At 38.0% G+C, this 26359-nt stretch overlaps 2 protein-coding genes and 1 pseudogene across 3 annotated transcripts; 1 reads left to right on the forward strand and 2 right to left on the reverse strand.

Annotated features, from left to right (window-relative positions):
• Positions 1 to 8750: 8750 nt before the first annotated feature.
• On the reverse strand, positions 8751 to 13882 carry LOC146621583 (uncharacterized). The gene is made up of 2 exons (XM_085368634.1): positions 13652 to 13882; positions 8751 to 11381 (listed from the first exon to the last, which is right to left on the reverse strand). Exons 1-2 carry the CDS (start codon positions 13821 to 13823, stop codon positions 8905 to 8907), a joined length of 2649 nt encoding a protein of 882 aa, XP_085224760.1. The 5' UTR covers positions 13824 to 13882; the 3' UTR covers positions 8751 to 8904.
• A 2165-nt stretch (positions 13883 to 16047) lies between these two features.
• LOC146621584 (uncharacterized) lies at positions 16048 to 18959 on the reverse strand (annotated as a pseudogene). Its single transcript, XR_014906646.1, has 2 exons — positions 18719 to 18959; positions 16048 to 17972 (listed from the first exon to the last, which is right to left on the reverse strand). The product of XR_014906646.1 is annotated as an uncharacterized LOC146621584 (transcript).
• A 577-nt stretch (positions 18960 to 19536) lies between these two features.
• Positions 19537 to 25316, forward strand: cenatac (centrosomal AT-AC splicing factor). Its single transcript, XM_085368635.1, has 11 exons — positions 19537 to 19787; positions 21040 to 21206; positions 21853 to 21951; positions 22045 to 22111; positions 22429 to 22491; positions 22792 to 22859; positions 22969 to 23083; positions 23376 to 23406; positions 23905 to 24006; positions 24237 to 24369; positions 25087 to 25316. The coding sequence occupies exons 1-11, from the start codon at positions 19671 to 19673 to the stop codon at positions 25193 to 25195; spliced, it is 1071 nt and encodes a 356-aa protein (XP_085224761.1). The 5' UTR covers positions 19537 to 19670; the 3' UTR covers positions 25196 to 25316.
• Positions 25317 to 26359: the final 1043 nt, after the last annotated feature.

The raw sequence follows: 26359 nt of genomic DNA on the forward strand, positions 1-26359 counted from the left end.
ATTCAAACTGTTTAACTTCTATATTATAGCTTTCCACTGTAATTTTAACTATAGGGCCTAAAGAGATCTCAGTGCAACGATTTTATTCTTTAAAAGCATGAATGCACAGAACAGAGCTAAAGTGCACGATGATAAAATAATTTCCTTGGTAAATATAAACAACTTTTCAGCATCAAACCACCTTAAACAATATCATCAAGGAGACCGGCTTATCATTGTTAAGGTTTACAATCACGAGATGCCTTCATGAATGAACATACAGAGTGGTTACAACAAGGTGCACAGCACTGGTTACACTCCTGAACAGGAAAACCAGTTTAGACTTCTAGACATCTAAAAGAGCCTGCACAGTCCTGGAAAAATATCATTTGGTCAGATGAAACCAAGATGTGGATAGCATGTCACAGTGCAAATGGATAATGAGCCAAAGTATAATCCAAAAACAAGTGAAGAGTTTCTCATGGCGAAGAAATTGGATATTCTTCGATAGCACTTGATCTCAGTGCAATAGCTCTTCAGTCCTTAAATACAAAACTAAATGCAAAAAAAGAAAAACACAGCAACTGAAAGCGACTGCAACAAGGTCTGGCAGACCATCTCAAGAGAGGAAACACATCATTTTTATGATGTCCATGGATTCTAAACTTCAGGGAGTCATTGACTGCAAATGATTTTTGATAAAGGTATTCAAAACAATCCTTACAATTAAATTATACATTATAAATTATATTTGCCTGTCCAAACATGAGCCACTAAATGTCATGTAAAAATGCAAAATTTTTGTAAAACCCCTTTAATAAAGATGAAACTCTGCCTTTGATTGTGTGATTTAAATCTACTGTGGTGGGTGTTCAGAGGCAAAACTACAAAGATTATGTCTGCCTAACTGTAAATGACCTTTTCCCCCCTATTCTGATGCTCTGTTTGAACTTCAGCAGGTCTTCTCAGCCATGTCTACATGCCTTAATGCAGAGTTGCTACTATGTGAGTGACTGATTATACTTTTTGTATTAACAAACAATGGAACAAGTGTACCTAATAAAGTGACCTTCCGTGTAAATGGATCTGCAACATTACATGAGTTAACATTAACATCGATTACGTGTACGTTCATGTAAACTTGATGGAAGAAAATCTTTTGCTTTGGTACTCTGAATGCAGCACTAATTCCCGCCACAGCCAGTCACTATATGAACAATTGTTTTAGGCCTATGAGTCATCTATCCTTCGTGCCAACATCCATGGCACACCTGTTGCTCCAGTTTTAAAAATCCCACATCCTGTGAAAATTAGACATAACATTTAAAAAAGCATGCATAAATCCTTACACAAAAACGCAAACAAACAAAGCCCAAACAAAACTGGGGTCTCAAAATTGCTATGTTGGTAACCATCAAATTGCAAGGTGACTTAGTTTAGTTTATACAGCTATAAAAACATAATTATGCACTGTGGATTTATGAATACTGTGGTTTTTAAAATTAGGTCCCTAAGAAAAGCTAAAAACCTTTCTGTTAATTTGTTCCCTTTCCCCAAGCCTTTGATTCACCCACTGTGGCGAGATAAACGTTTATAAATCACTGGGTTAGCAACAGAGACACTTCCTAAAAGCACACAAGTGTGTCGGGCCAAAATGAATATGTACATGCCAACACTCCAGCCAATGCTAATCGCTTGGGAAAGCTTGTGAAAACCATGATGGATTTTGCAGACATGGTTTTTGAGCTTTGGGTTTCATCACAAATCCATTTAAGCTTTTATGTAATTTGGTTAAATATACAGAATCCTTTTTATCTTTTTATGTGTCCATTTTGGACTGTCTAACGTTGGTGGAAAATATGATATTGAGATGGACTTCTTTTATTAAACCTGAACTCTGCAGTGTGTGTGTGTGTGTGTGTGTGTGTGTGTGTGTGTGTGTGTGTGTGTGTGTGTGTGTGTGTGTGTGTGTGTGTGTAAAGCTGACAAAGAAAAAGAGTGAAGCTGAGTGACAGAAGGTAAAAGCCAAACATTGTCTGTTATGTTTTCTTTATGGTGTTCTGCTGGCACCAGTTTGAGAGAAAAGCTCAGCTTCCAGCTGCGACCACTTGTCTGATGCAATTTTCCCCACTGTCAGCAAGTGAGCATGGACAGTGACTAACACAGAGCTGTTAATGAAATCAAGAGTTGAGTTTTCTGTAAGTATGTAAAGAAGGATACCTGTATTATAGCCCAAAATAACAACCAAATGTAATTATTTGATCACGTGAAGCAAAATATCTGACTATTGTTCAAAGACGTCCTTGTGATTGAAGCATTTCCTCTAAGCTCCACATCTGGGGCTCCACATCTGGGGCTCCACATTTGGCGCACAGACCCTTATTTTGAAGTCTTGCTTTGGACTGGTGGAAGACTGAATGATTAAAAGAAAGTTCTCTATAGCCTCTTCAATTCTAAAACAATGACAAGGATCACAGGCTGCCTTTAAGACAGCTGCATCAGATAATTTATCGGCAAGCAATAAAACAGATTAAAAAGTCAATAGACGCACTGAAAAGAAGTAAAATTCTGGATGGCATTTGAAAAACAAGGCTTTGAAAATGTAAAAATAAAAATATCAGATTAGAAGGCTTGGGCTAAAATGAAAGTGGACTAGACTAAAAAAAAAGAAAACCCAGAAATGGCATCTTTGTGGATATTGCCAAATTAACATACTTAATAAATTATGCCTCGAACTTTAAAGATGTCATTAAATGCTAAACACAATAACCCCTTTCAACTGCCCAGCAAAACAAAACAATTAATTGTCCTCTGGTGACAGCTATACTATCCATTACACCACTGAGTGTTTTTGCATTCTTAAAAATATTAAAGCACCAAAATGGTAATGTAACAATTACGCTTGCATGCTTGCCAGAAATTTTCAAAAGTACAACATTAAAAGATTAAAATTACAGTTGTACTCTTTTCTTGGAAAATAGCAACCACTTCATGTTCTTTCAGCTTGGGTGGCTGTTCTTGCTTAGGTTAAAGTCTCTCATGAAGCTGTTGATAGCACCTAGACGACAAATGTGTGGTCCTGTGAAGTGCACATGTTGTGTTGCACATAGATGTCTTGTAATTGTCACAACACATAAGGTTGTTTATTGTGTTCATGTATTAGAGGAACATTAACAAGTATACTTCTTGACATCTTTGTCAGACTGCTCTTATCCTTATGACTGCACTTTGTTCCTGAATTGAATTTAACATGACTCCCTGAATTTGTGAGACTAAGCTGTGTTCTTTTGATTACAATAAGAGGACCCCTTCATCACCCTCAACTTTCATCAGAATATCCTCTTTTGCACGATTTACTTTTAATAGATGACATAGTCGGTTAAAAAAAATAATCAGAAAACAGTGGGTGACAGATACTTTGTCTGATGTAACAGTGCTGCAAACACTTGCAGACAATCTATGAGCGCTGCACCGGGAGAAAGTTACATAATAATCTCTTATCATGAATGTGCATCAGAAAAAGTCAAAAATCAAATTTAAGATCACAATAAATCATGGTTTTGTAACTGGTAATAAAATCCAGTTTGATGCTGTGCAGCACACTACGCAGCAGATTAGAACCAAAGGCAACATCAGCATGAAACAACTGTCTCTGAGCTCTGCAGTTAAGAGGCAATTATGAGATGAAGAACAAGCTAAAGCAAACCAAGAAAAAATTATCCCTGAGTTGAAATCTTTCTGTAAGTGTGATTCTTAGCTAAATATATCATGTGGAAGAAACCTTAAAAGCCACTGCTTCTCAAGCATGTAACAAACAAATGTGAGATTTCAGGATTACATTGAAATAATTAACTCATGCATGCAGAAAGCAGACATGTTGAAATAATATAGAGCCAAATCCCCCCCCCCCCCCCCCCCCACACACACACACACACCAAAAAAGAAAATAAAAAGCAGCTTAGGAGGAAAAATGTGTTACCAAATCTTTTCTGTTAAAACTATCATTCATACAGTATATTGGCCCAACAACAATGAAGTGGTTAAATTCATGTGGAGCACCCATGAAAACATATCAGTCCCAATGGCAGTAGCAGCAAAGAGCAGAAATTAGCAGCCAGCCAGATGTCAACAAAGAAACCACAAGCAAATTTGCACAGAACATTAAACAGTCCGCATCAGCTGCAGCCTCAGCCTCGGCTTTTAAGACGCCTGTCGCCATGCCACGAGCACAAAAACTGACCGAAGAGAGCCGATGTGACATCACAAACTCACATTTTGCATATTAACATACAATTCTTACCTTGAAGGAGCAGGAGGCCTGCAGCTGGGCGTGAATGTATTTTATGATTAAAACGTTCGGTTTGTTGATAGTTTAACCTTTCTAATGCAATGCAATACATACTGCTAAGAGCATAACATTTGCAAAGGTGCCGTGTAGTAGTATTGGAGTATAATAATCTGCAGAGGAATTTGGAGACCAAATGACACGCCGTGCAAAGGTGAAGAGGTGCGTTCAGTGTCTGGGAGTAATGAAGAGGATTTCCGTTGATGTTTTAGGCTAATGGAGTTGACAGGATCAGCTGCAATGCTACTTCTGATAAAGAGGTTTTAAGGCATAATGTTTACAATTAAAAGTTCAAGCATGGGTTTATTTTGTCATTTAGGATAATAACGTATGATAATGGCTTACTAATTAGAGTATGCTTTTTAAAAAAAAGTTCATTGCAAGAATTCTGAGAAAGATTTAAGATGTTTGACGCAGAGAAGCATGAAAATGCAAACAGATTATACTAGCCGACACACACAACAAGAAGGCAGTAAAACAAGTATCTAACGGTGTGTGTGGCCTGCTCCTTGGTATGACAGGCAGATTGGGGGAGTGAAACTGTGGCCCCTTCTAGTGCTGCTGGTCTATATCCTGTGGTCAAACTGTTTGAAAGTGAAGATATCGTTGGGATTCTGGGGGTTTCTATTTGTTAACACAACTGTGCTCTAAATGGAGGATTAAAATTATGAGTAAGGTGATTTATCTTGGGGCAATTAAAAAATAGTGCAGTTTGATTGTTTGTTGTTTTTTGTCTTTTTTCTGTTTGTGCCCTCGGCCGGCCGCGCCACAGTAGCGCTCCATCAATCACGTAATGAATTGTTACACGTAACAAGTCATGTTTGAAATTGATATTGTTGTGGTCGGTGTGTGTGTGTGTGTGTGTGTGTGTGTGTGTTTGGGGGTTCGGTGCAGCCAGCTGTACAAACAGAGTCTGGATGACTCATGAACCCACCTGTGAGTTACTAATAGTCACTGATAAAGCACTGCAACAAAGCCTGATAAATATACAGTACAAAGAGGCAGGTGGGTGGTCTCTTCTACAGACAGATAGGTAGTCTTGGCCTGCTCTCCATTGTAAGAATCTGTTGTCAATTTCTTATCACTCTGTATATGCAACTATATAAATGCACATCTGACAGCAACTTCGGCACTAAAATAATATTTTTGCACTGACTAAACTTTTGATTATTGTGTAACTATAACAGTGCAGAGAGAAATGTGAGGAGATAAAGCATATAAGGGAAGGAAAAGAAGCAAATCCACAGCTAGACTGTTTTGCAATAAAAAATCTGAAGATGTTTTCCGGATAGTCTGCTTAATTCTTAGCTAAATAGATAAACAATGACCAAAAAAGGGCTTTTAGTTTTACTACAAGAGTTTTAACTTCATACTGTAAAAATATTTTCCCAGGACCTTCGTGTTTTGCCTTTGTTTGTTAATATATTTATTTATTTCAGATTCTGCTCTTTAATTCTGCTGTGATCTTCTTTGAAGTCGTGCCCATACGCTCTGAGAGCTGTTCTGTCATCAGCTGCAGGTGTTTATAGCAGTTAGCTGTGTTCTAGTTGTTTCAAGATATTGTGGGGAAAAAATAGAAAATACTGTACAGGGATTGTTGATAGCAGCATGAAAGCAGCAGTTCAATTTGCAGATTTTTAAAAATCAATTATTAAATCACATTTTCTCATGATGCAGCCAAAAATATAATGGACCACATGATGGCAGAATGGGACTGAGTAAACAAGTAATCAATTTTTTTGTGTCCACTCACTGTTACGTGACCATGTGATGTATCTCAAATTACCACATTTTTGTTAGCCTCCAAATTACATTTTAACTCTTTCACCCAACAAATATGTACTTTTGTGAAGAACAATAAAAATAGTAGTTTACTTTGTAACATTTTTAAAACTTATTTTAACATTTTTTTAATTATTTGGAAACCATAAAACTAAAAATAAAAACATAATAGGTCTTTAATATCTTTAGATAGACCTGACATTATACATGTGAACACACATTTGCCAGCCACTATATTAGGTACATTATTTCAACTACTACTTAACACAAACATCTAAGCCAATCACTTAATGGATTTAGATATAACAACATACTCAAGACGACCTGCTAAATTTCAAAATGTGCATCATAATAGCAAAAAATATTTATTGATTTGATTTAAATGATTTTGAATGAGACTTGGTTGTTGGTCTGAGTATTTCAGTTACTGCAGATCTACTGGGAATTTCAAACACAACCATCTCTAGGCTGTGCAGGGAATGGTTTGAAAAAGGGAATATTCACTGATCAACAGTTCTCTGTGTGAAAAAGGTCCTACCAAAGGATACCTTAGAAAAGTGTTCAACAAGCGTACGCAAATATTAAATATTAACCTACATATACACCTGACCTTTGTAACTTTACTTCAGGCTTCAAAAGCAACTTAAGCAGTCTTGTTAAAAACTACTAATATGCTCTAAATAATGAATCATCATCAGAACACATGTTTAATAAGAGCAGAATTTATTGCACTGTATCTTTTTCCTCATTCACTTACACAAAAACGAATCTCTTAATTCTTCTTGTCTCAATACATCACAAATAATTTAACGAAAATCAACGTGGATCCTACAGATTCAGAAAGAGCACACATTACTTATTGACAATTACAAAAGGCATGGTGGTTTATTGTAAACCCATTAATAAGACATTCACTGACTGTTTTACAAGTCTATGCTCTGATGACAAAAATGGGAAAAAACACTGAAAAAAAAAAATCAAATAAAATCATTACCAACAAGACAAAAAAACAAAAAAACAAACAAACATTGTGTTCCTTTTGCTTGCTGTTCTAGTACAACACTTATTAACACATTGAGGCAATGAAGGCATTCTTGTGGCAAGAAGCACTTCTGTGTACTGTATTTAAACAACTGTAAAGCTCGTCAAAAGTCACAACCACTGGCTTTTGACTCGTCTGACTTTGTTGTCCATGATCTGTCTGATGGAATTCCCAGATTTCTTTAACAAGAATATTTACAGATGTAAAAAACAATCCAAAAACCAAAGCATTTGCTTAAGCAAGAGCAAACGGTACAGAATTATAAATATGTAAAAGTTCACTATCATACAAAACCTTTAAAAAAAATGCAACAGCTTTTTATAGGAAATACCAAGAGGCGTCAGCTTTCCCTGCAGAGTTGGATCTGATATAATATTTACATTGCATTTAGTAATTAATAGTCATGATTATCAAATAATTTAACATTTGCTATAAAAATAAAACTGACTGACTATGGCTTTTGTCCTGAAATATATAGTTTCCCGTTTTTAAATCAGTCACAGGATGTAATGTACCGAATTTCCCAGAGGAACCCACCCGAGGGATTAATAAAGTTTTATCTTATCTCTTATCTCTCTTATCTAATGTGCTTTTACTCCCAGAAGGTGGTGGTAATGCAGTTTGCAGCCACCATTGCACATAAATGGAAACTACCAACAACCCGAAAAGATGGAAAAGTCCAGCCATCAAAACTCTCTGTGAGTAATAAACGACAATGATGTCCAGCGCAAAATGGTCCAGGTAAAGCCAGCATTTGACATCTACAGGAAGTGGTGTTTGAAAAGGGCTGGGGAAATCATCAAAGACCCCAGTCACCCATCACATGGACTCTTCACCCTCCTGCCCTCTGGGAGGCACCACAGGAGCCTCCAGACTAAGACCACCAGGTACCGGAACAGCTTCTTCCCCACAGCTGTCAGACTCCTGAACTCTGCCTCCTGACAGCTGACCCACGTTAACACATGGACTGAACATACACACACCCACAACCACCTACACACACACACACACACACAATGGACAACTGTATATTCACATTCATAACAGCTTCTGTTCATTCATAACATACTTCATACCGTGTACATATTACATACCACAATAGACCCATTTCTGTAATATACTTACATATCTATATCATTGCTAATATATATTGTAATATATCTATATCATGGCTAAAGCACTTCTGGATGGATGCAAACTGCATTTCGTTGCCCTGTACCTGTGACATGTGCAATGACAAAGTTGAATTCTATTCTATTCTATTCATTTTAGGGGTTAACTGTTCTGATACAGAATTTTCTTTTTGAGTTGCCATAATAAGACTGGCCTTGTTAAGGCCGTATTTAGAATGACATAGTGCAAAAGTGCAACCTTCTCTGAGAAATGCAGACAAAAATAACACAGAATGGAAAGAAAAAAAAGCTCTCACGTCGACTTGTAACAGAAAAGTGTAAGCCAAGAAGGAAAGGGAAAACATACAATCTTTTTGTCACAAATAACAAACTGTCATCAGTGTGAGAGTGTAAAGCTTTCTGTAGTATTTCCAGTATTTGCTTGTAAGCCTTGAAAAGCATAGCTCTTTGCAGATCTTTTACCTTCCTGAATTGATTTTTAACTTCTCACTAGTACCAGAAAAATACACAATAAAGAACCCTGTTTGACCTCAACACCTGGAATGTCCAAAAAATTCAAAACTATGAAGTAAATCACAAGAAAACGAAAAGCAAAAACAAGTTAATTCATTTGGTACGACCAGTTATTTGGCGGGTTTTTCTGATTCTCTTGCATGTGCACGCTCTTTATGCTTATGAAGTTTTAACCAGGTGGAGAACTGTTCCCCACAACTAGTGCATTTGTAGGGCTTCTCGCCAGTGTGCATCCTCATGTGTCCTTTCAGGTCGGTTTTGTGACTGAACGCCTTATCACACACGGTGCATTTATACGGTCTTTCACCTGTATGTGTTCTGGTGTGCCTTTTCAAAGTCGTGTTGGTAGCAAATTTTTTCTTGCAGTAGGTACACTTGAAGGGCTTTTCCCCCGTGTGCACTCGCAAATGATTCTTGAAAGCAGAAGAATCCGCAAACTCTTTACCGCACTCGTTGCAAGTGTAAGGCTTCTCACCGGTGTGGATTCGCATGTGCTTCTTCATGTTCACACAGGCGCTGAAGCTTTTCCCGCAGGTGCTACATTTGTAAGGCTTTTCCCCAGTGTGAACCCTGGCGTGCAGGTCGAGATTATAACGTCGGTTGAACCCGTTTCCACAGACGTCGCACTTGAAGGGTTTCTCGGCTGAATGAATCACTAAATGTTTATTTAAATCCCAACTTTCCCGGAACATCTTGCCACAAGTCTCACATTTGAGCGTCTTCTCAACTGTGTGGCTCTTCATATGAAATTTGTAGTTTTTGAAGTTGGACATCACTTTGCCACACCGGTCACACTTGTAAGGATTTTCCTCATCTTTGGCATTACCACCATCATTCTGGCTTGATGCTTTTAAGCATTTTTCACTTTCCCTATGTCTCTTCTTTTGTGTTGGATCAGTACTTCCACTTGATTTTTTGCTCCCATTGTTGTTTCTCTTACTGTGTCTTGCCTCTGTAGTTTGGGTGGATTCCCCACTCTGATCCTTATGTCTTTTCCGTTGTGTTGGGTCGGTGCTTCCTCCTGATGTTGCGCTCCCATCATTTTGTCTTTTCAGCAGTGCTGCTTCCTTACTACTTGAAGACTTTGCGTCTCTATGTCTATGCTTCTTTTGTTTTGTTAAATCCCTGCTTCTGGTTGATAATGTTCTCTGATGTGTAAGTTTCCTACTTGAGGTTGACGTAGTACTTGTAGTCTCATCACCAGGCATCTTATTTGGCGATGTTTCTGTACTTTCGGCCAATGTGGCTTCGTCACTGTTAGAATTCTTACTTTGTGCCATTTCAGTGTTTGAAGGAGAAGCTAGTTTTCCTTCACTCTGCTTCTTTTGTGCTAGGTCAGGACTTGAAATTGAGGATGTGTTCCCCTCAGTGGGTTCTGCCTGAACTGGACTTTCATTTGATGCTACCTGTTCATGGTCACTAGTCTTATTTTGAATTGGCTCAGTACTTTCCATTGATATGTCGTGACATGTAAAGTCTGGTGAAGGCTCAGTGACATCATTTGCGTCCCAGTCTTTATGCTTCTCATTTGGCATTAACTGAGGAGTTGTATTTGATGACATTTTTCCAACTTTGAGTTTCCTACTTGCAGCTAAATCAGTACTTCTGCTTGTTTTTTTCTTGCTGTGTTTCTTTCTAGATGCATACTCATCACTTGTAGCTGATGTTTTCTTACCACTGCTTTTTTCATATAGGCTGACAGATGAGCTTGATTCCCCATCGTGACTTGACTTATTTGCCGCTGGCTCACCATTCCCTTTTAACGGGGGGCTCGCTTGATCGTGTTTCTCATGTGGCGTTACATCGGGGCATCTAGTTTCTGTTGGGCTCTTTGTTAGTGTTTGTTCAGTGCTTTTTGTAGATGTTGTGTAGTCACCACTTTGTTTTGTGTTAGTCGTTAGGCCAGCAGTTGCAGTTGACGTTTCATTCCCATCTATATGTTTCTTGTTCGGTGTTGGCTCAGTACTCATAGCTGATGTGGTCTCACTATTACATCTTACAGTAGGTGTTAACTCAGAATTACTGGTTGATGATGTGTTTTCAATGTTACAACTTCTATCTGATGCTGGCTCATTGCTCTCATTGGTACACACCTGTCCTTCCTCTGTACCACTGTTTGCTGTGCTGCCCACATCATTGTTTTCCTTATCTAACGGCTGCGCTGCTGTAATAGCTGATGATGTGTCCGTATCGCCTCTTGTTGGTGTTTCACTTCCATAGTTACAAGTTATGTCAGCTTGACTCTCCCCTTCATCTGAGTTGTGACAGAAGAAGTGGTTGTCATCATCTGGAGGTGGTACTGGAGAACTCTCTCTGTCACGTTCCTCTTCATTAGGGACACTGGGTTTGGGATCATTACTTGCAGCAGGATTCGTTTGGTCAGGACCTGAAGGCTGAGACTGATCACTGTGGACACTTTGATCAGTTGAAGCTGGAGTCACCTTAGGAGCAGCAGGCGCCTGCTGCTGTTTGAGCTGCTGTCGTTCCTGACTGATGCACATTTCCTCATGCTCATCTTTAATCCGTGTAATATCAGGCTGAACAGTGGAGTCACTCTGCTGCTGACTCAAAGAAGTATTTGCAAGATCTAGAGGGAGGAAGGAAAGAATGGGACAGTGTTTAAAATACTATTTTTTGGCTTATAGCCATTAGCTAAAAATGACACTTTCTGTATGTACATTGTTTATTAGTGATAGAATTTAAAAGCCATGCATCACCTTGAATGTGACAGCATTCATCTCTGTGGTAACTTATAAGGATTAAACTGCTGATAAAAACTGTAACATGCTTTTAAACCGTCCCTTAGTCGTGCTGCAATAGGCTTAGACTGCTGGAGAACTTCCCATGATGCACTGAGCATTTCTGTTTCACTCACCTATCTTCACTCTGAGTGTTTATGTATCACAATTGCATTCAGTCATTAGTAATTATTTAATTTTGGCTGGACATCTAAATGTTGAGGTTTGCATTCTAATACTGTAGGCTCTTTCCCTACAATGTAAAGCGAATTGAGGTGACTTGGTTGTGAATTGGTGCTGCATAAATAAAATCAAATTCAATTTTAAATTGAATTGTATGAATGTATTGGTTTCTGAAAAAGGAGCAAAAAAAGTTTCATTCTGTAAAAAGCATTTCCAAATAGCATTTCCAGTAGTGCTATAGTCACAAAGACAGAGACCTGTAGGTGGGTGTTTAGAGCTAAAATCTATCTACGGAACTCATAACAAAACAAAACAAAACAATAATTGTAGTATTCGACTGACCTCAACCTCAATAATGAACCGACTTTCATTTTCAGGATCTAAATTTAAAATTATAGGACTGCCTCTTTAAAATCTACAAAGCACCCAAGTGGGAAACCAGACTCACCACCAAGCACACTAAAAACTATTCTCTGTGAGTTTAAAGGTATAGGCCAAAAATGTAGACGGCAACCCCGATGCAACCTCACCTAAAGGCATTATTTGGCACATCAAAAGTTATTTATCTCCTCATCTGATCCTGTGGACTTGTGCAAATCATTCATCTGTGAACTAAGAAGCAGAACAGGACAAGCCCCGTGCAGTCCAGGGAGAGACCGTGCAAATTACAGCTCTAATAATTAATGAGGATGTGTCCTCATCATCATTAACGACAACTGAGACACATACTAGTAAGACACTGGATACATTTTGTTCTAGCTGTTAAAATGAAACCTGCTGGGAAGTTTGAATGCAAAAATGTATTGATGTGATATGTCACCAACATTTTGATCAAAAATAGTATCTCGGTATTGTATCTAATAACTCCGCTTAGTTGTTCATTTCCATTGCTTGCTGAGACAGATGTGTTAATGATTGCCTTGTCCATAACTCATTACCCGCTCGACCTTACACGTGACATGAGACGACTTCCCCAAGACATGCATCATCTATATAAAGCTGGGCATACACTGTGCGATTTTTGGCACGAGTCGTGCGACCGTTTTGGCGATCGGTCCGATTTTGACCTTCATCGTGCGTCGTGTAGTATACGTGGGTTAACGAGAAGCGATTAACACCTCACGACCAGCTCCCGATCATCAATCGCTTGGTCGTGAGGGTGTCACCGCAGCTTCTCACACTGCGCACGCGCAAACACAAATGTCAGCGAAGAAGACGGCGCGGCACGGCAGTGCAGCGTGAGATCCGGACACAAGCGATGGAGGCACAACTTGTAGAACTATGGCAAGCTCATCCGAGCCTTTTCGATGAGGCCTCACAAAATTATCACAACAACCGTGAAAATAGTTGGGTTTACACTGCTGCTCAATCACAGCTGCAATGCTAATGTTTTTCATTAGCAATTTAGCAAAGTTGATGGTGGTGGTGTGCGTGTCTGTGTGAGTGAAAGACAGAAAGGGAGAGAGAGCGAGCGACAGAATTTCTGTTATAACCTTCATTTTATGGACGCACAGTGTGAGCACTCAGGTCGCATCAGAGCATCGGGCCGTATAGTGTGAGACCCTGCATCGTGACCTACGAACATCTAACCCCTGCGAGTCAATCGTACAGTTTGAGCAGGAGCTGAATGGCGCGACTGAAAAAACCACACAGTGTAAGCCCAGCATTACAAGGATCTTTGGTTCAGCTGAGGATTTGAGGACTTTGTGTCAGCTTTTGTTACATTACCGAGGTACAACATCCAGCTATTAAAAATAAAATAAATTGTGTAATTCAGTGGAAACCAAATGGTACATTATACCTGTCAAACTGGTCTGATCACACAGTGATCCTGGCACAATTAAGAAATGAATATCTAAGGACTGATTCATTTTAACCAGTCATCGTTTCAAACATAACAGGACTCTTTACTGAGGAGCAAGGTAATCTGACCGACCTTTATCCTGCAACTTTATCTCCGGTGTGAACACCGTATCCAGCAGCCTGCGTTGACGTGCGATTTCTGACTCGTACTCTTCTACTCTCTTTTCAAACGCTCCCAGTATTTCTTGGGCAGCTGCTGTTAGTCGATCACAGACAAACTTACGCATGCTTTGAACGGGATACATTGTTACATCTAAAATGTAGACGCTTTGACTTCGAAGCTGCCTAAACTTGCGCACTTTTCTTTTAACTTCCGCAAGTGATACTGGGCGATACACACATCCTGTACCCGCTCACTACCACCACCTACTGTCCGGCGTGCAAAAGGCATGCATACATGCATATGTCACACTTACATGTTTCAAATAGTCAAAGAATTTTTAATATTAAGAAAAATCATTTATAAAAAATAACTCGAGTAAATACAAAATGCAGTTTTTCAATGATGATTTCATTTTGTAAGGGAAAAAAGCTCTACAAACTTGCTCTCTACAAACTCTACAAACCTGGCCCTATGTGAAAAACAAATTGCCCACACTGCTGACCACAAAAAACACACAGAGTGATCTCATATTTCCTCCCAAAAACCCCTGAACACTGTTTTATGTACTTGTGAAATTCTTTCTATGGAACTGTAAAGAGCACTATGATCAATATTTACATATATAAAGCGATACAGTGGTTGCTTTAATTAAATAGTTTGAAAGAAAGATAAGAATTAAATGCATGAGTTTCTCTTTCCAGTATTACATGATATGATATGCTATTATATTATATGATATACTACAGTATTGTTTGGACTGGCCACGTTGATGGCTGTGGAATTAAAACACGATGCTTTGATGTTTTTTAAGTACATAAAGGGAGGCATAGGTTAAGTTGTTATAGGTGCACAGATGCTAAAAACAGGTCATTTTGTGGGCCATAAGAACCTTGAAGGACCTAAGATATATCTGCAGGTCAAGTTTGGTTGATCACATCCTGAGCTTGTAGGACAAATTGGCAGACAGAGAAAGAAATACTAATACAAAGATGTTGTATATTATAGCTCCTCAAACCAATTCATGTTGCTGTGAGGAACAATTTGATGTTATGGAAAGATAACAGTGCTGTGAGTGAAATAAAAATGCAAAACACACACAGGGATATAGTCAAACTGAGCATTTAGTGTAACATTACATAGATATACAATAATTTCAGGGCAACAAATACTGCAAAGAACAAAATAAACACAAAATGCCAAAGACTTTCAGACTGCATAGATGGCTCTTAGGATTCTTTTTGGTATCTAAATATCTGTAAATGGAGATGAATACAGTAAAACAAGTTATATAGCCTAAAATACTGACTGGGCAATGCTACCTTTATTGTCTATTGTTACTTCAATAAATCAATCCCCTTAACTAATTTTAAACAGCCACTATTAACTTCCTTCATTAGTTAAACAACACGCAAGTTTGATAAAGACATAAACATGTTTTACATTTAGATCCAGCATCATGTATCTTAACTGTTTTTCTCTACAGTACACGTTACAAGAGGTTAGCTAAAATCAGCCCTTGCTATGTGCTATATATATATGTAATAGTGTATACTGGCGTGCAAATTTACTAAGTGAAAAGAAGAGAAGAGAAAAGCTAAAAAAAAAAAAGCAAACAATACTGTAACTTCTGTAAGTATTTCAGTTTTGTTTTTTCTACCATTTGTTAACAGGGAAACTGTAACGCTGACAAGTAAAAGGCTTTCTTCACTGTGTTACCATAAAGTAGAAACATTCACATGTAACCTAATGAATGCTAGGCTGGCCTCAGGTATGTAGAGCAGCCTCAGAATAAAAACAATAAAGGCAGATATAAATATGTTGTAATTAACAAATTCATGTTGAGGGTTTCAGTGCTTTCAAAAGTTCCACAAAGCATCTCATTCACAATTACAGCAGAAATACACTGAGAGACAGCCTGCTGTGCATTTCCTTTTAAATGATATAATGGATCAATAATCAGGAGCAATAAGCTAAACAGTGACTTTTTGTAATGAGAAACACCAAACATAGTCTGGCTCTAACTGCTAAACTTGTAACTGGGAACATTTCAATCCAATCACCTTGTGTCACACTGAACTGTGCACATTTTTGCTCCTCGCTAAACAAAATAAAATATCTCCAAACATCAGCTGGAGTTGTATGAAATTGTGATGGGTATTTCGCAACACTGTTACTAGATACTTTTACTTTTGGACTTTAACAAACAAACAACACCAACACAAAAAAGCAATGAAGTTACAAAACAAATATTCATGAGCTCTCGAAAAGAAGACGTACAGTTGCATACGAACATTCAGGCACACAGAGGAAAATGGCGTATACTGTTACAATTAGAGATATTTTATTTAATACAGACACTGTGGCGTGTGCATGTCTTCTTCTAAAGGCAGGAACTCTAGGCCTTTGAAGCCAGCCGAAGCAGCAAATGGTATTAGTTTGCCAGCTGAAATTTGACCAGCTGACAAATATTGTGAACAGACTTGTAAAAAGAATTTATACGATGCAAGAGATGGATATAAAGACATGAAGGCACTTCAAGCATGAAAATCTACTATTCCAAACCCTTATGTGTTTGAAAAGGAGCTGCAGGAAGGTTTTGCTGACACGTGAGTGAATGAGCATCATGCATCACTGAGACCTAATATGCCAACATGGTCCTGACGTACACCCTCATAACAAAAGTCAACATCTACAGAAGTCATGGTGACTGGGTCAAGAAATCAAAACTGGGTTTTTGCAGCTACAGTCACGAAAGACGTGTTTGGAGACAAGGAGGAGCAGCTTTTCATATATCAGACCCCCACAACCAATCTGCAAGGCAGAGCGGGGGGAAAACAAATCATAAATCCCTTTTACAGTCCCCTCTAAAAATCCGCTGTGGCTACGCCTTGTGTCAATGTAGTTTTCTATAAGTGGGACTTTTCCATCTGTGCTCAACGAATGAGTGTGCCATGACCCATTTGTGCTCACAGCTGATGGTTCTGCCTTATTTGTGTATCCCCTAAACAGGTTAATGCTTTTTAAAAAGTCCTAACACTTATTATCAAATGTAAGCATTGAAGTAGAAGACTGAGGTGTAATTAAATATTAGTGGTTTGTTTTAGTCTTGAAGTGAAAAACTGAAACTCTATATTGTATCTATATTTGCATATACAAACACTTACCGTAGTCGAACGAATGCAGCCTTAGATACCGCATCAAGCTTGATGCATAAAAGAATCATTTCACATAATTGCTGCACACAAAATTATAAAATTATTGCCTGTGCAGATTTTGCGTGTGCTGTTTCTTTTACATATAGTCTGGCAAACGTCTGGCTTCACACATGGACTTACAAGATAGCTGCATTTGAAATGTCACATATTTTGCAAGAATACGGTTGCTCGCCCGTGTGTTTTTTTCATGTGAACCAACAGAGTAGAACGACTCCTGAGACATTTCCCGCATGTTTTGCAAGAAAAGGGCTTCTCGCCTGTGTGGATTCTGACATGAGCATCCAGTATTGACTTCTGATTAAATCTTTTACCACAGATGTTACAAGAAAATGGCTTCTCGCCCGTGTGAGTTCTTTTATGGACGTTCAGTATTGACGTCTGGTTAAATCTCTTTCCGCAAATGTTGCAAGAATACGGCCTCTCGCCTGTGTGGATTCGTTTATGAACGTTCAGTATGGATGTCTGATTGAATCTTTTACCACAGATGTTGCAAGAATATGGCCTCACGCCCGTGTGGATTCGCAGGTGTCTGATTAATTTGGAATTAAATGGAAATGTTTTTCCACAAGTGTCACATTTGAAAGACTTTTTGCTTGCGTGTGTTTTACAGTAATTCATCAACATTGCAGGATTATGTATATGATTGCCTTTGTGACTTATCTTCTGTGGTTTTGTCTCTGCATTTCCAATTGACATACAATCCTCAGGCTCGTCTTCTTTGTCAGGGCTTTTAGATAAATAGGAACTGTGAGAAAAGAGCTGGTGGTTGGTATTTAGCTCTGCTTCCTCTGAGGTTTTAATAGATATTTTGACTAAGGAATGTTTTTCTGTTGCACTTACTAATTCACTCGGAATCAATCTCAAAGTCTGATCTTCAGCGTTGTCACCTTTCTCATAAGTAAGAGGCACAATGCAAGTATCAGTCTCCTGCTTCAGTACAAGATGCTCTCTGTCCTGACTAGCGCAGAGTTCCTCTTTAACCTCTTGATCCAACCTGGGGTTCCTCTCCTGGAAAATGGGCTGCTGGTCAGAGGCAAGAACCTCCTCCTCTTTACAGGCAAGCTGATGTGGGAGCTCTGGAGGGATAAGTGAAACAAACAAACAAACAAACAAACAAAAAGTTACACACTGACAGAAACTACACAGATTTTGCTACCCACCTAAAAGTTCATAAATATTCCATATACTGGTGTGTGCAATCCAATGTCAGTAACAGAAAAAAAGTAAAATAAAGAAAACTACCCAATAAAACACGTTTGAGGTGGAAGGGATTTGAAACAAATAAATAGCATTGTAGTTGCCGCTCAATTTCATGTTGCCAAATCTGATATTTTAAACAATGTTGTAGAATAAATTTCAGATTTTCTTCCGTTTTGATTGATCAAAAAACGAAAACATTTAAGAATATGCAAAATTAATTTACCCTTTTTAATTTTGCATATTTATTTCCTATCTTATTCATAGCCTTTCCTTTTTTTGTTTTCTTTAGGTCACGAGTAGTTGTCCAAGCATTTCACTACATATCGTACTGTGTATGACTGTGTACGTGACAAATAAAATTTGAATTTGAATTTGAATAGAAAAAATGCTTCGCAAACACCGACTCCCAGTTTTTCTCTCACACTGACAAAGATTATAGACTGAGGTCGGTTCGACACGTGCTGTGGTAATAGAGGCACGTTCATATTCCCATCCTCACAACCCTGTTGGGATAAAGAAAACAAACTAATAGGACTTTAAACGAACAGGATCTAATATAAGTCTAAAGCCTCCATTATTTAACTGCAAATTATATCAAACGTGTAATTAAGGTGTTGCGGACCTATCCTGGGTAACTTCACCGCAGGTTTGCAGACGATGTCCAGCAGCCTGCGCTGACGGCTGATCTCTTCTTCGTACTCGAGGATAGTTTTTTCAAAAGCGCTGAATATTTCTTCAGCAGCAGCAGCTAGTCGCTCGTTGAAAAACTGTCTAAAATGCTGAACTGAAGGCATTATTGCCTTGTTACACATATATTGTTCCCACGCACAAGTCGATGTTTACGCCACCAGCCCAGTTTCTGTTTACTTCCGCTCGGTGTCACACTAGAAGATCCGGCTTTGGAAGCGAGTTCACCCTTTCATTCCTCTCCCTCCTAGTAGTTGATCTATTCCAGTCGCTTTCACGGGGACTTTTAGTTATTTTTTTCTGCGCTGCTGTAATTATACTACGTATCTTTAAGACACTTGGCATGAGGTAGTTTCGTTAAAATGTAACGGTGGACATGCCTGAGCATCCACTCAAAGCAAATGTCTCATCAGTAGTTCTCTTTCTGAGCATGAATACTGCTGCCGTCTTTGATCTTCTCACTCTCCACGTTACTTCCACTGGCTCGTACAGTGTTCCGACACTGAAAGTCAGGCAGCTCTTCGTTCCGCCTTTACTTGTTGCCTTTTCATTTAGCAAGAAGGCTGTGCCTCTACTATCTATGATCTTACTCCGCTTTTGGTATATAGTCTACTTTAAATATGATCAATATTCATAGTACTAAAAGTCTTTTCAAAGACTTTTGAAAGTCTTAACACAAAGCCCGTTCCTCTGCTTCAAGGGGGAAGTATTTCTGGACGGAACTACGTCCTGCAGCAAAGGCTAACTTACGCTAAGCTATGAGGGGTAGCTGCTGTGGTGAAGGGGGATACGAGATAAACAAAGACAAAACTGTTACGTTTGGTTTTAGGTCGGATCTGGTTTCATCTCGGTTTCGGTATATGTTTGGTAACTTCCACAGAATCTAAATGGGTGCACACTACTGTGCCATTTGTAGACAAACAACATTCAACGGGAAGGGACACATTTTCGGAAAAACTCATCAAAGTAGACTCAGAGTGGTTCTCCTTAAATTCACAGAAAAGGTATGCAGATTGTAGATTTTTTTTTAACTGATATTTGATATTGAGAGTAGTCTGTGTTTTGTGCAGCATGATCTGACCCTGGTAGAAGTGATGGAGGCAAACTGTTGTTAAAATCCTAGATTGAACTCTTTTCCTTCTGAGTAACATTAAAAAGTATGATTCCCAAGTTGTGTAGCGAAATATTGTGAGTCCATTATCTTCTTTATTATATGTATATGATTTTAAGTCTACAGAACGGCCACCATGAGGTGCGTCAGTATTCATAATAATCATAACTCTGATACCACCAGCACGTCACGCGTAATGTGCCCTGCTTCTGATTAAGTAGCTTGAGATCATCCTTTCATATCTAATGCACGATACAACTTAAATAACTTTAAAGCATCATAATTATTATTATTAATATTACTATTATATTTTTCTGATTGTGTATTATATATTTTAACAATTTGTTTTTACTCGATATACAACATCTGTATATATCATTATGATATTACCGTTATATTTCTTTGAAATCGGACAGTAATATAGTCTGATTTATTATCATGTATATTACATATATTTTTCTTTATCAGTAAGGATTCAGACTCGTTCCCTAAAACAATTTATTTGAACAAATATTTAAACAGTTCATTTATATATGTCCTCAAATACTGTAATGTACATACTTGCATAGTATGTCTTTGCATGTCAATAAATTTGGTCTATTTTTTTGTATGTACACAGTAGTTGGAGATTTGCACATGTTAGTAGCAGTTTGGGGATTTTCTTGTTATTTATTCCTGTCCTTTTTTACCAGTGAAATAAATACATCCTCATTATAAAGTTGTTTTCAAGTCTTTGAGAGTTTTATCACATTATCTTGTATTTAGCCAATGCAGCCTTGATCTGAAACAACACAAAATTGACAATAAACACTGACATACTGCCATTAGTAAATGTCATCTTATTTAGAGATGGGAGTCAACAAGGCCAATCTGAGAACTACTGTTAGCTTTTCCTGAATCAGCTCTTTTAGTTCTTTTGTTTTGTAAGCATATATATAAATATATAACCCTATATAATTCAACAGCACCACAAACTACACTCTCCAAACTGATTATATATATTTTTTAAATTTGTATTTTTTAATTTGAATAATAATAAAAAGTAATATTTAAATGCAACAGTAGAATTGTGTGAAACTGTTTTAGCTCCAATCAGAGTCTAACTTTGTCAGTTTTCTATGTCTGCTTCATCCACTGTCTCCCAGGTGAAGGAAGCTCGCCGAACACTTAAGAAACCCCAAGTAGAAAAGTTTGATTGCACCCAGCACAAGCAGACATTCTGGTGCTACTGCTGTGGGTGTGAAATTGAGAAAAACGTTACAGATGGCAACATGACTGTCCTTTATGGAGGCCTGTTAGAACACATGGCCACGTGAGTCTTACTTATAAGGTTTTATTCACTGTATTTTGTTTTGTCTGGAACCATTTTGATTGCCTTTGATTGCTCAGATTTCTTCAATTTCCTTTGCTGTTTTAAAGCAATCCATGTCTGGAAAAGTGTTTTAACATATTTTCAAAAAACTGTTTTTGTTTTTTTTTCATATAAACTGCATTTAAATGCGTATTACTTAACTGGCTGTGTATACACATGCTGTTGTAAAGAAGAAGGATAGGGTTAATTGCTTACGTGTGATGAAACAGGAAAGATCCTTAAGTGACTGATAAGACACAATCAGGAAGAAAACGCTGACGCCTGAATTACTGTTTCCATTTCTTCCTGTTTATGTGCCAACTTGCAAGTTGAGTTTTTAAAATATCTTTAAGATGTTTTGTAGACAAAGACTACTTTGACTACGATGACCTGGATGACTGAGAACCTTCACAGACTTTAAGATGTTTCCCAAACCTACACATGCAACAAAAATATGTAATATGTCCAGAGGTCACCAAGACCCATTTGACCACAAAACATACATTTCTCAAACATTTGCTGAATGAATATAGTACACCTACTTTATTTTTTCATATGAATTTATATGAGAGTGTATTTAAAGTTTTTCAACTATATTTTATTTCAGCCCAGAACACAGGAAGAATACACACAAGTTCTGGTGGGACAATAAAGCTGACCCGAAGTTTAGAGACAAAGTCATCGTCACAGAAGAGGAAACGGAAAGGTAGACCTACTGAGCCATAAGTATTCAGACATTATTAAAGTTTGTTTGTAAAATTAAATGTATCTGCATTGACTGTTCTGTATTTTTCTTTAGGTTTAAAGTTGAGGTGGCAAAGGCATTGGAATCATTTGTGGAGAATGAGGATGAATACATTAAACAGGTATTGCAACCTTGTTTTTAAATGAACTACATATAGCATTCTGTTTTTGGAGTAGTGAAGCACAGTATTGATAAATGCTAATATAGTTACATATATAGAGGTGTTTTAAATGTTCAGTTCAATTTATTGCTGAATTATCCAGCATCTCAACATCTGAAAGTCAGCTCTGAAATGCAGATGTAGTTACTTAGAGACTGTTTTCATCCTTAGAGTCATTTTTCAGTATAATTAGTGTCTTAAGGAAGGGTACATTATCCAGGTTTGAAACCTTTTGTTGGTAATTATTTTTTGTTTTCTCTCTTTTTTTGTGACTGCAGCATGCTGAGCATATACGAGCCCAGGAAAGGCATCGCCAGGAGGTCTTACAGTCACTTTTAGAGGTTTGTTTTCCAACGATGCTGTGGCAGTATCCATCACTGTGGCATTAACTGGTGTTTGTTTGCACGTAAGATTGCAAATTCCACCATTCTTCAGCTAAATAATTGTAGGCTCCTGTTTAACTCTTGAAGAATAGTGTGGCTGGTTAACCTTTTGGTGTAAGAAGAAGGGCACGAGGTTTATATTAACATTTTGGGTAATGTTGTGTGTAAGGATTGTGATGATAAAAGCTGAAATGAAACATGATTAGATGTCAGACTTCCTCTGTGAACCACTGTTGGCTTTTCCTGAATCAATATCAGCGTGATGCAGAGCCTGAGTTGTTAAACGGACCCAACAGCACAGACTCATCTGTAGAGAACTCTGTCAGGTAAACCATTGTCACATCTGCAACACTGTAGCTATTCTACACTCTCATCAGTCTCACTTCAAATGACTTGTGTTTTTGTTTGGGGATCACCTTGTCCTTTGGGCAACAGCTCACAGTTTATGTGTCAAGGATCAGACCAGCAGGCGGGGAGCAGCTTTGTGGACTCGATGGGTGAAATGCCGTGGACTCCAGCAGGACACGGCCTGACATTCATAGGTTATCAGGTAGACTGGCAGCTTTTATTCAAAAAGTATTCACTCATCTATACATATATATATGCAATGTTATCATACAAACGGCTACCCTGAGGTACCCCTGAGCAAGGTACCGTCCCTACACACTGCTCCCCGGGCGCCTGCTTAGTGGGCTGCCCACTGCTTCACTGAGTGAATGGGTCAAATGCAGAGAAAAACAAGTAATTTCCCCATGGGGATCAATAAAGTATCCATTATTATTATTATTATTATTATTATTATTATTATGACCTCACATGAACGCTTTTTTTCTCTCATACAGGATTCATCGAACAGTGGAAACGTTCATACAGGTACTGTGATGTATGACTTGAGGTGGCGGTGAAAAAAATATATATATGTGGTTGTGCAAAACAACTGCTTTTGAGAGTTACGCAGAACTTTTACTGTTCCTGCTATTTATAACATTAATACATATAAATTCAGTATATATACTCACTGGGAACATTATTAGATTCTCCTTGCTAGTACCTTAATTCCTGGTAGCATAGATTCAACAAGGTGCTGGAAAGATTACTCAGACATTTTGGTCAATATTGAGATGATATCTTGTGATCTTGTCCCCAAACTTGTACATCAGACATCTGCTTAGTCATATTGCATGATGAATTAAAAATAAGTGCTTAATGATGTTGACCTAACTGCATTGTGTATCAGTGGACAAACTTTGGTTTCTGTTAAGCTAATACATTGTTTACTGGTTTCCTGTTGTGTTTTTCAACCTTTCTGAAGCTTCTGCATGAAACTATTTTGTCTGCTTGATGAAGCATTTTAACCTGTGTGTGCTGTAGGTGCTGTCCCTCCTTGGCTCCAAGATGATCCTGTAGAAGGGACCTCCAGAACTGCTGCAGAGCCAGAGATTGGCCCATCACTCCACGAGTTCCTCAAACATAGTAAGGACGATGATTGCTATCATCAAATGACATGTAGCAGTGTCAAGCATTTGTTGCATCACTGTCATTTATAAGTAGCATTTTCGTAAACACTAGAGCTACAATCATGAAGCTGCTGTTGCTGGAGTTAGTGTGAGGAATTAAAAATAACATATCCACATAGACTTGTATAAAACCAGTTAAAAAAATCTGCCTGTAATGGGAGTATAATGACATCTCGCTTTTGCCAGAGGAGCAAGAGAAGCTGAGGAAGCTTCCTCCGAACAGAGTGGGGGCCAACTTCGATCACAGCTCACATACAGACGCCAACTGGCTACCTTCCTTTGGTAGAGTGTGGAACAGCGGTCGACGCTGGCAGTCCAGGTTAGTTGACAAAGCTCTTCATTGCACCTGGTTTCCATATATGGTGTTTTGGGACATGTTTGGGCAGAGGAATGACTACAGAGACAGGAGAAAATATCATTCAGATATTTTCAGTGTTTTATGTTTGTCTGCACTGTTAGCCAATAGGCCACATGATCCTCAATGTGTCTAAAATCTATGGTGTTTATATTTGTGTTAAATTTGCTTTCATGGGGATGAAATCATGCTATCACTTTTTAAATGTTAAAGATCTCATCAACACAAGGGAAATATAGCCCACCTGTTTAGATTCATACAGAAGATCAAAATATTGTTTAATATCCACCAGATTCTTGTCTGCAAGATGCTGATGCATTAAACGTTTTAAAGTATGACAGTCACACGTCAAAATGACCAGTGATGTAGGAAAAGCTAACCTTCAGTGGACTTCATTTTATCATTGTTGTACTGTAGAAGATGACTTGAATACTAACACCATTTACTGCAAGTCAGACAATACTAAGTTTTGTTTCTGCATTTTTTATTTAGTGTGTAATTTTGTATTTTATCACCTGGAAACTCAGGAAAGCTGCAAAAAAAGCCTGAAACAGTTTAGCACTTTACTGCTGAGCCAAATTTGTCCATATAGGTTTTTTTTCTGTTGTTTGAGATTCAACTCAAGTAAATTAGCTTCTCTTGTCAATGCATGTGAATATGTTTTTGTTTTTCCCACAACAGGCACCAGTTCAGGCAAGAGGAAGGGCAGAAGCACAGACAGAAGAGGAGGAGGGAACATGACACAGAAGGGTCAAAGAAGATAAAAACAACTGATCAGCTGAACACTTAATATTTAGCATGGCGTGTGAGAATAGAGAAGTGATAGTGATGTATATAGTGTGTGACTTGTTACTTATGGTTATAATGAGTGTTTAAGGAGCTGGACTGGAAATGTTTAGGTTGATAAGACACCTGTACATGCATGGCAGTACATGTAATTGTATTCAAACATCTTTTCAAAAACCCAAATTTCAAGTATTGCTATAAAGACATTCATTTTGTATTATAAGTATTGGCTATTCTTTATTAAAGAAAAGTAAGCTCTGTTTTTTGTTTTATTCTTTAATAAAAAAAAAAATTTAACTGCATGTTGCACTTATAGTATAAGTGAGGACATTCACTTATTTAATCAACTGTAAAGACTTTTATCAAGTCCTGGATTCTGATCAGCAGTTTGCTTATGCTTAGATCTGAGGGCAATACGACTGTTACAGCAAGTAAACAGAAGGGGGCGCAAGGAGCTAAACTAAAAAGCACCTTTGTGTGCCAAGATGAAGCTAACACAGGCATGGTGCAGTTTGTCATTTTTAATGATAAGGTTCTTTTCTGTCTTTATGTGACAGGAAAATGTATGTGATTGAATACTACTGTGCTTGTTGAAGCAATGCAACCGTGAAAAATAATACACATAATAATAACAGCTGTTTTTACCAAATAATAAGGTTTCATTTCCTTTTTCAGAGAATGAATTACTGGAAAATGTTTGCAGACACCGCATGCAAATTTTGTCGCTTTTGGATAAATGTCTTTAAAAAAAATCTGTCATGACCCCACCTTTGTGGTCCCACGGCCAAAACTAAAAATAATCATGCACCAAAGATATTCTGTTAATGGGAAATTTCAAAAAGAAGTTGAACAAATGATTGATACAGCAGCACTTCCTCTTGCAGTGCATTATAAATACACCAATGTTAAATATCACCTTTATTAACGCAGAACAGAGAGCACTGTGACGGTATCATAACATTAGTTGTTATGTGGTTACCACCATAATACCCATCAAGTGTACGCTGGATCTGAGAGTAATATATGAACAATAACACATCTCTATTGTGTGCCTGTGCATAAAGTTCAGATAACTTTTAAAGAACATAGGAACGCTGATATGATACTCGGAAAAGGACATTTTCTCTTTGCCATGCACAAAGGGGAGTAATCCACTTTTCCTCAACAC

Source organism: Diplotaxodon limnothrissa, linkage group LG12 (genome assembly GCF_057381915.1).
Source record: "Diplotaxodon limnothrissa isolate DT_005_m linkage group LG12, D_limnothrissa_male_GT1.1, whole genome shotgun sequence".
Taxonomy (NCBI): Eukaryota; Metazoa; Chordata; class Actinopteri; order Cichliformes; family Cichlidae; genus Diplotaxodon; species Diplotaxodon limnothrissa.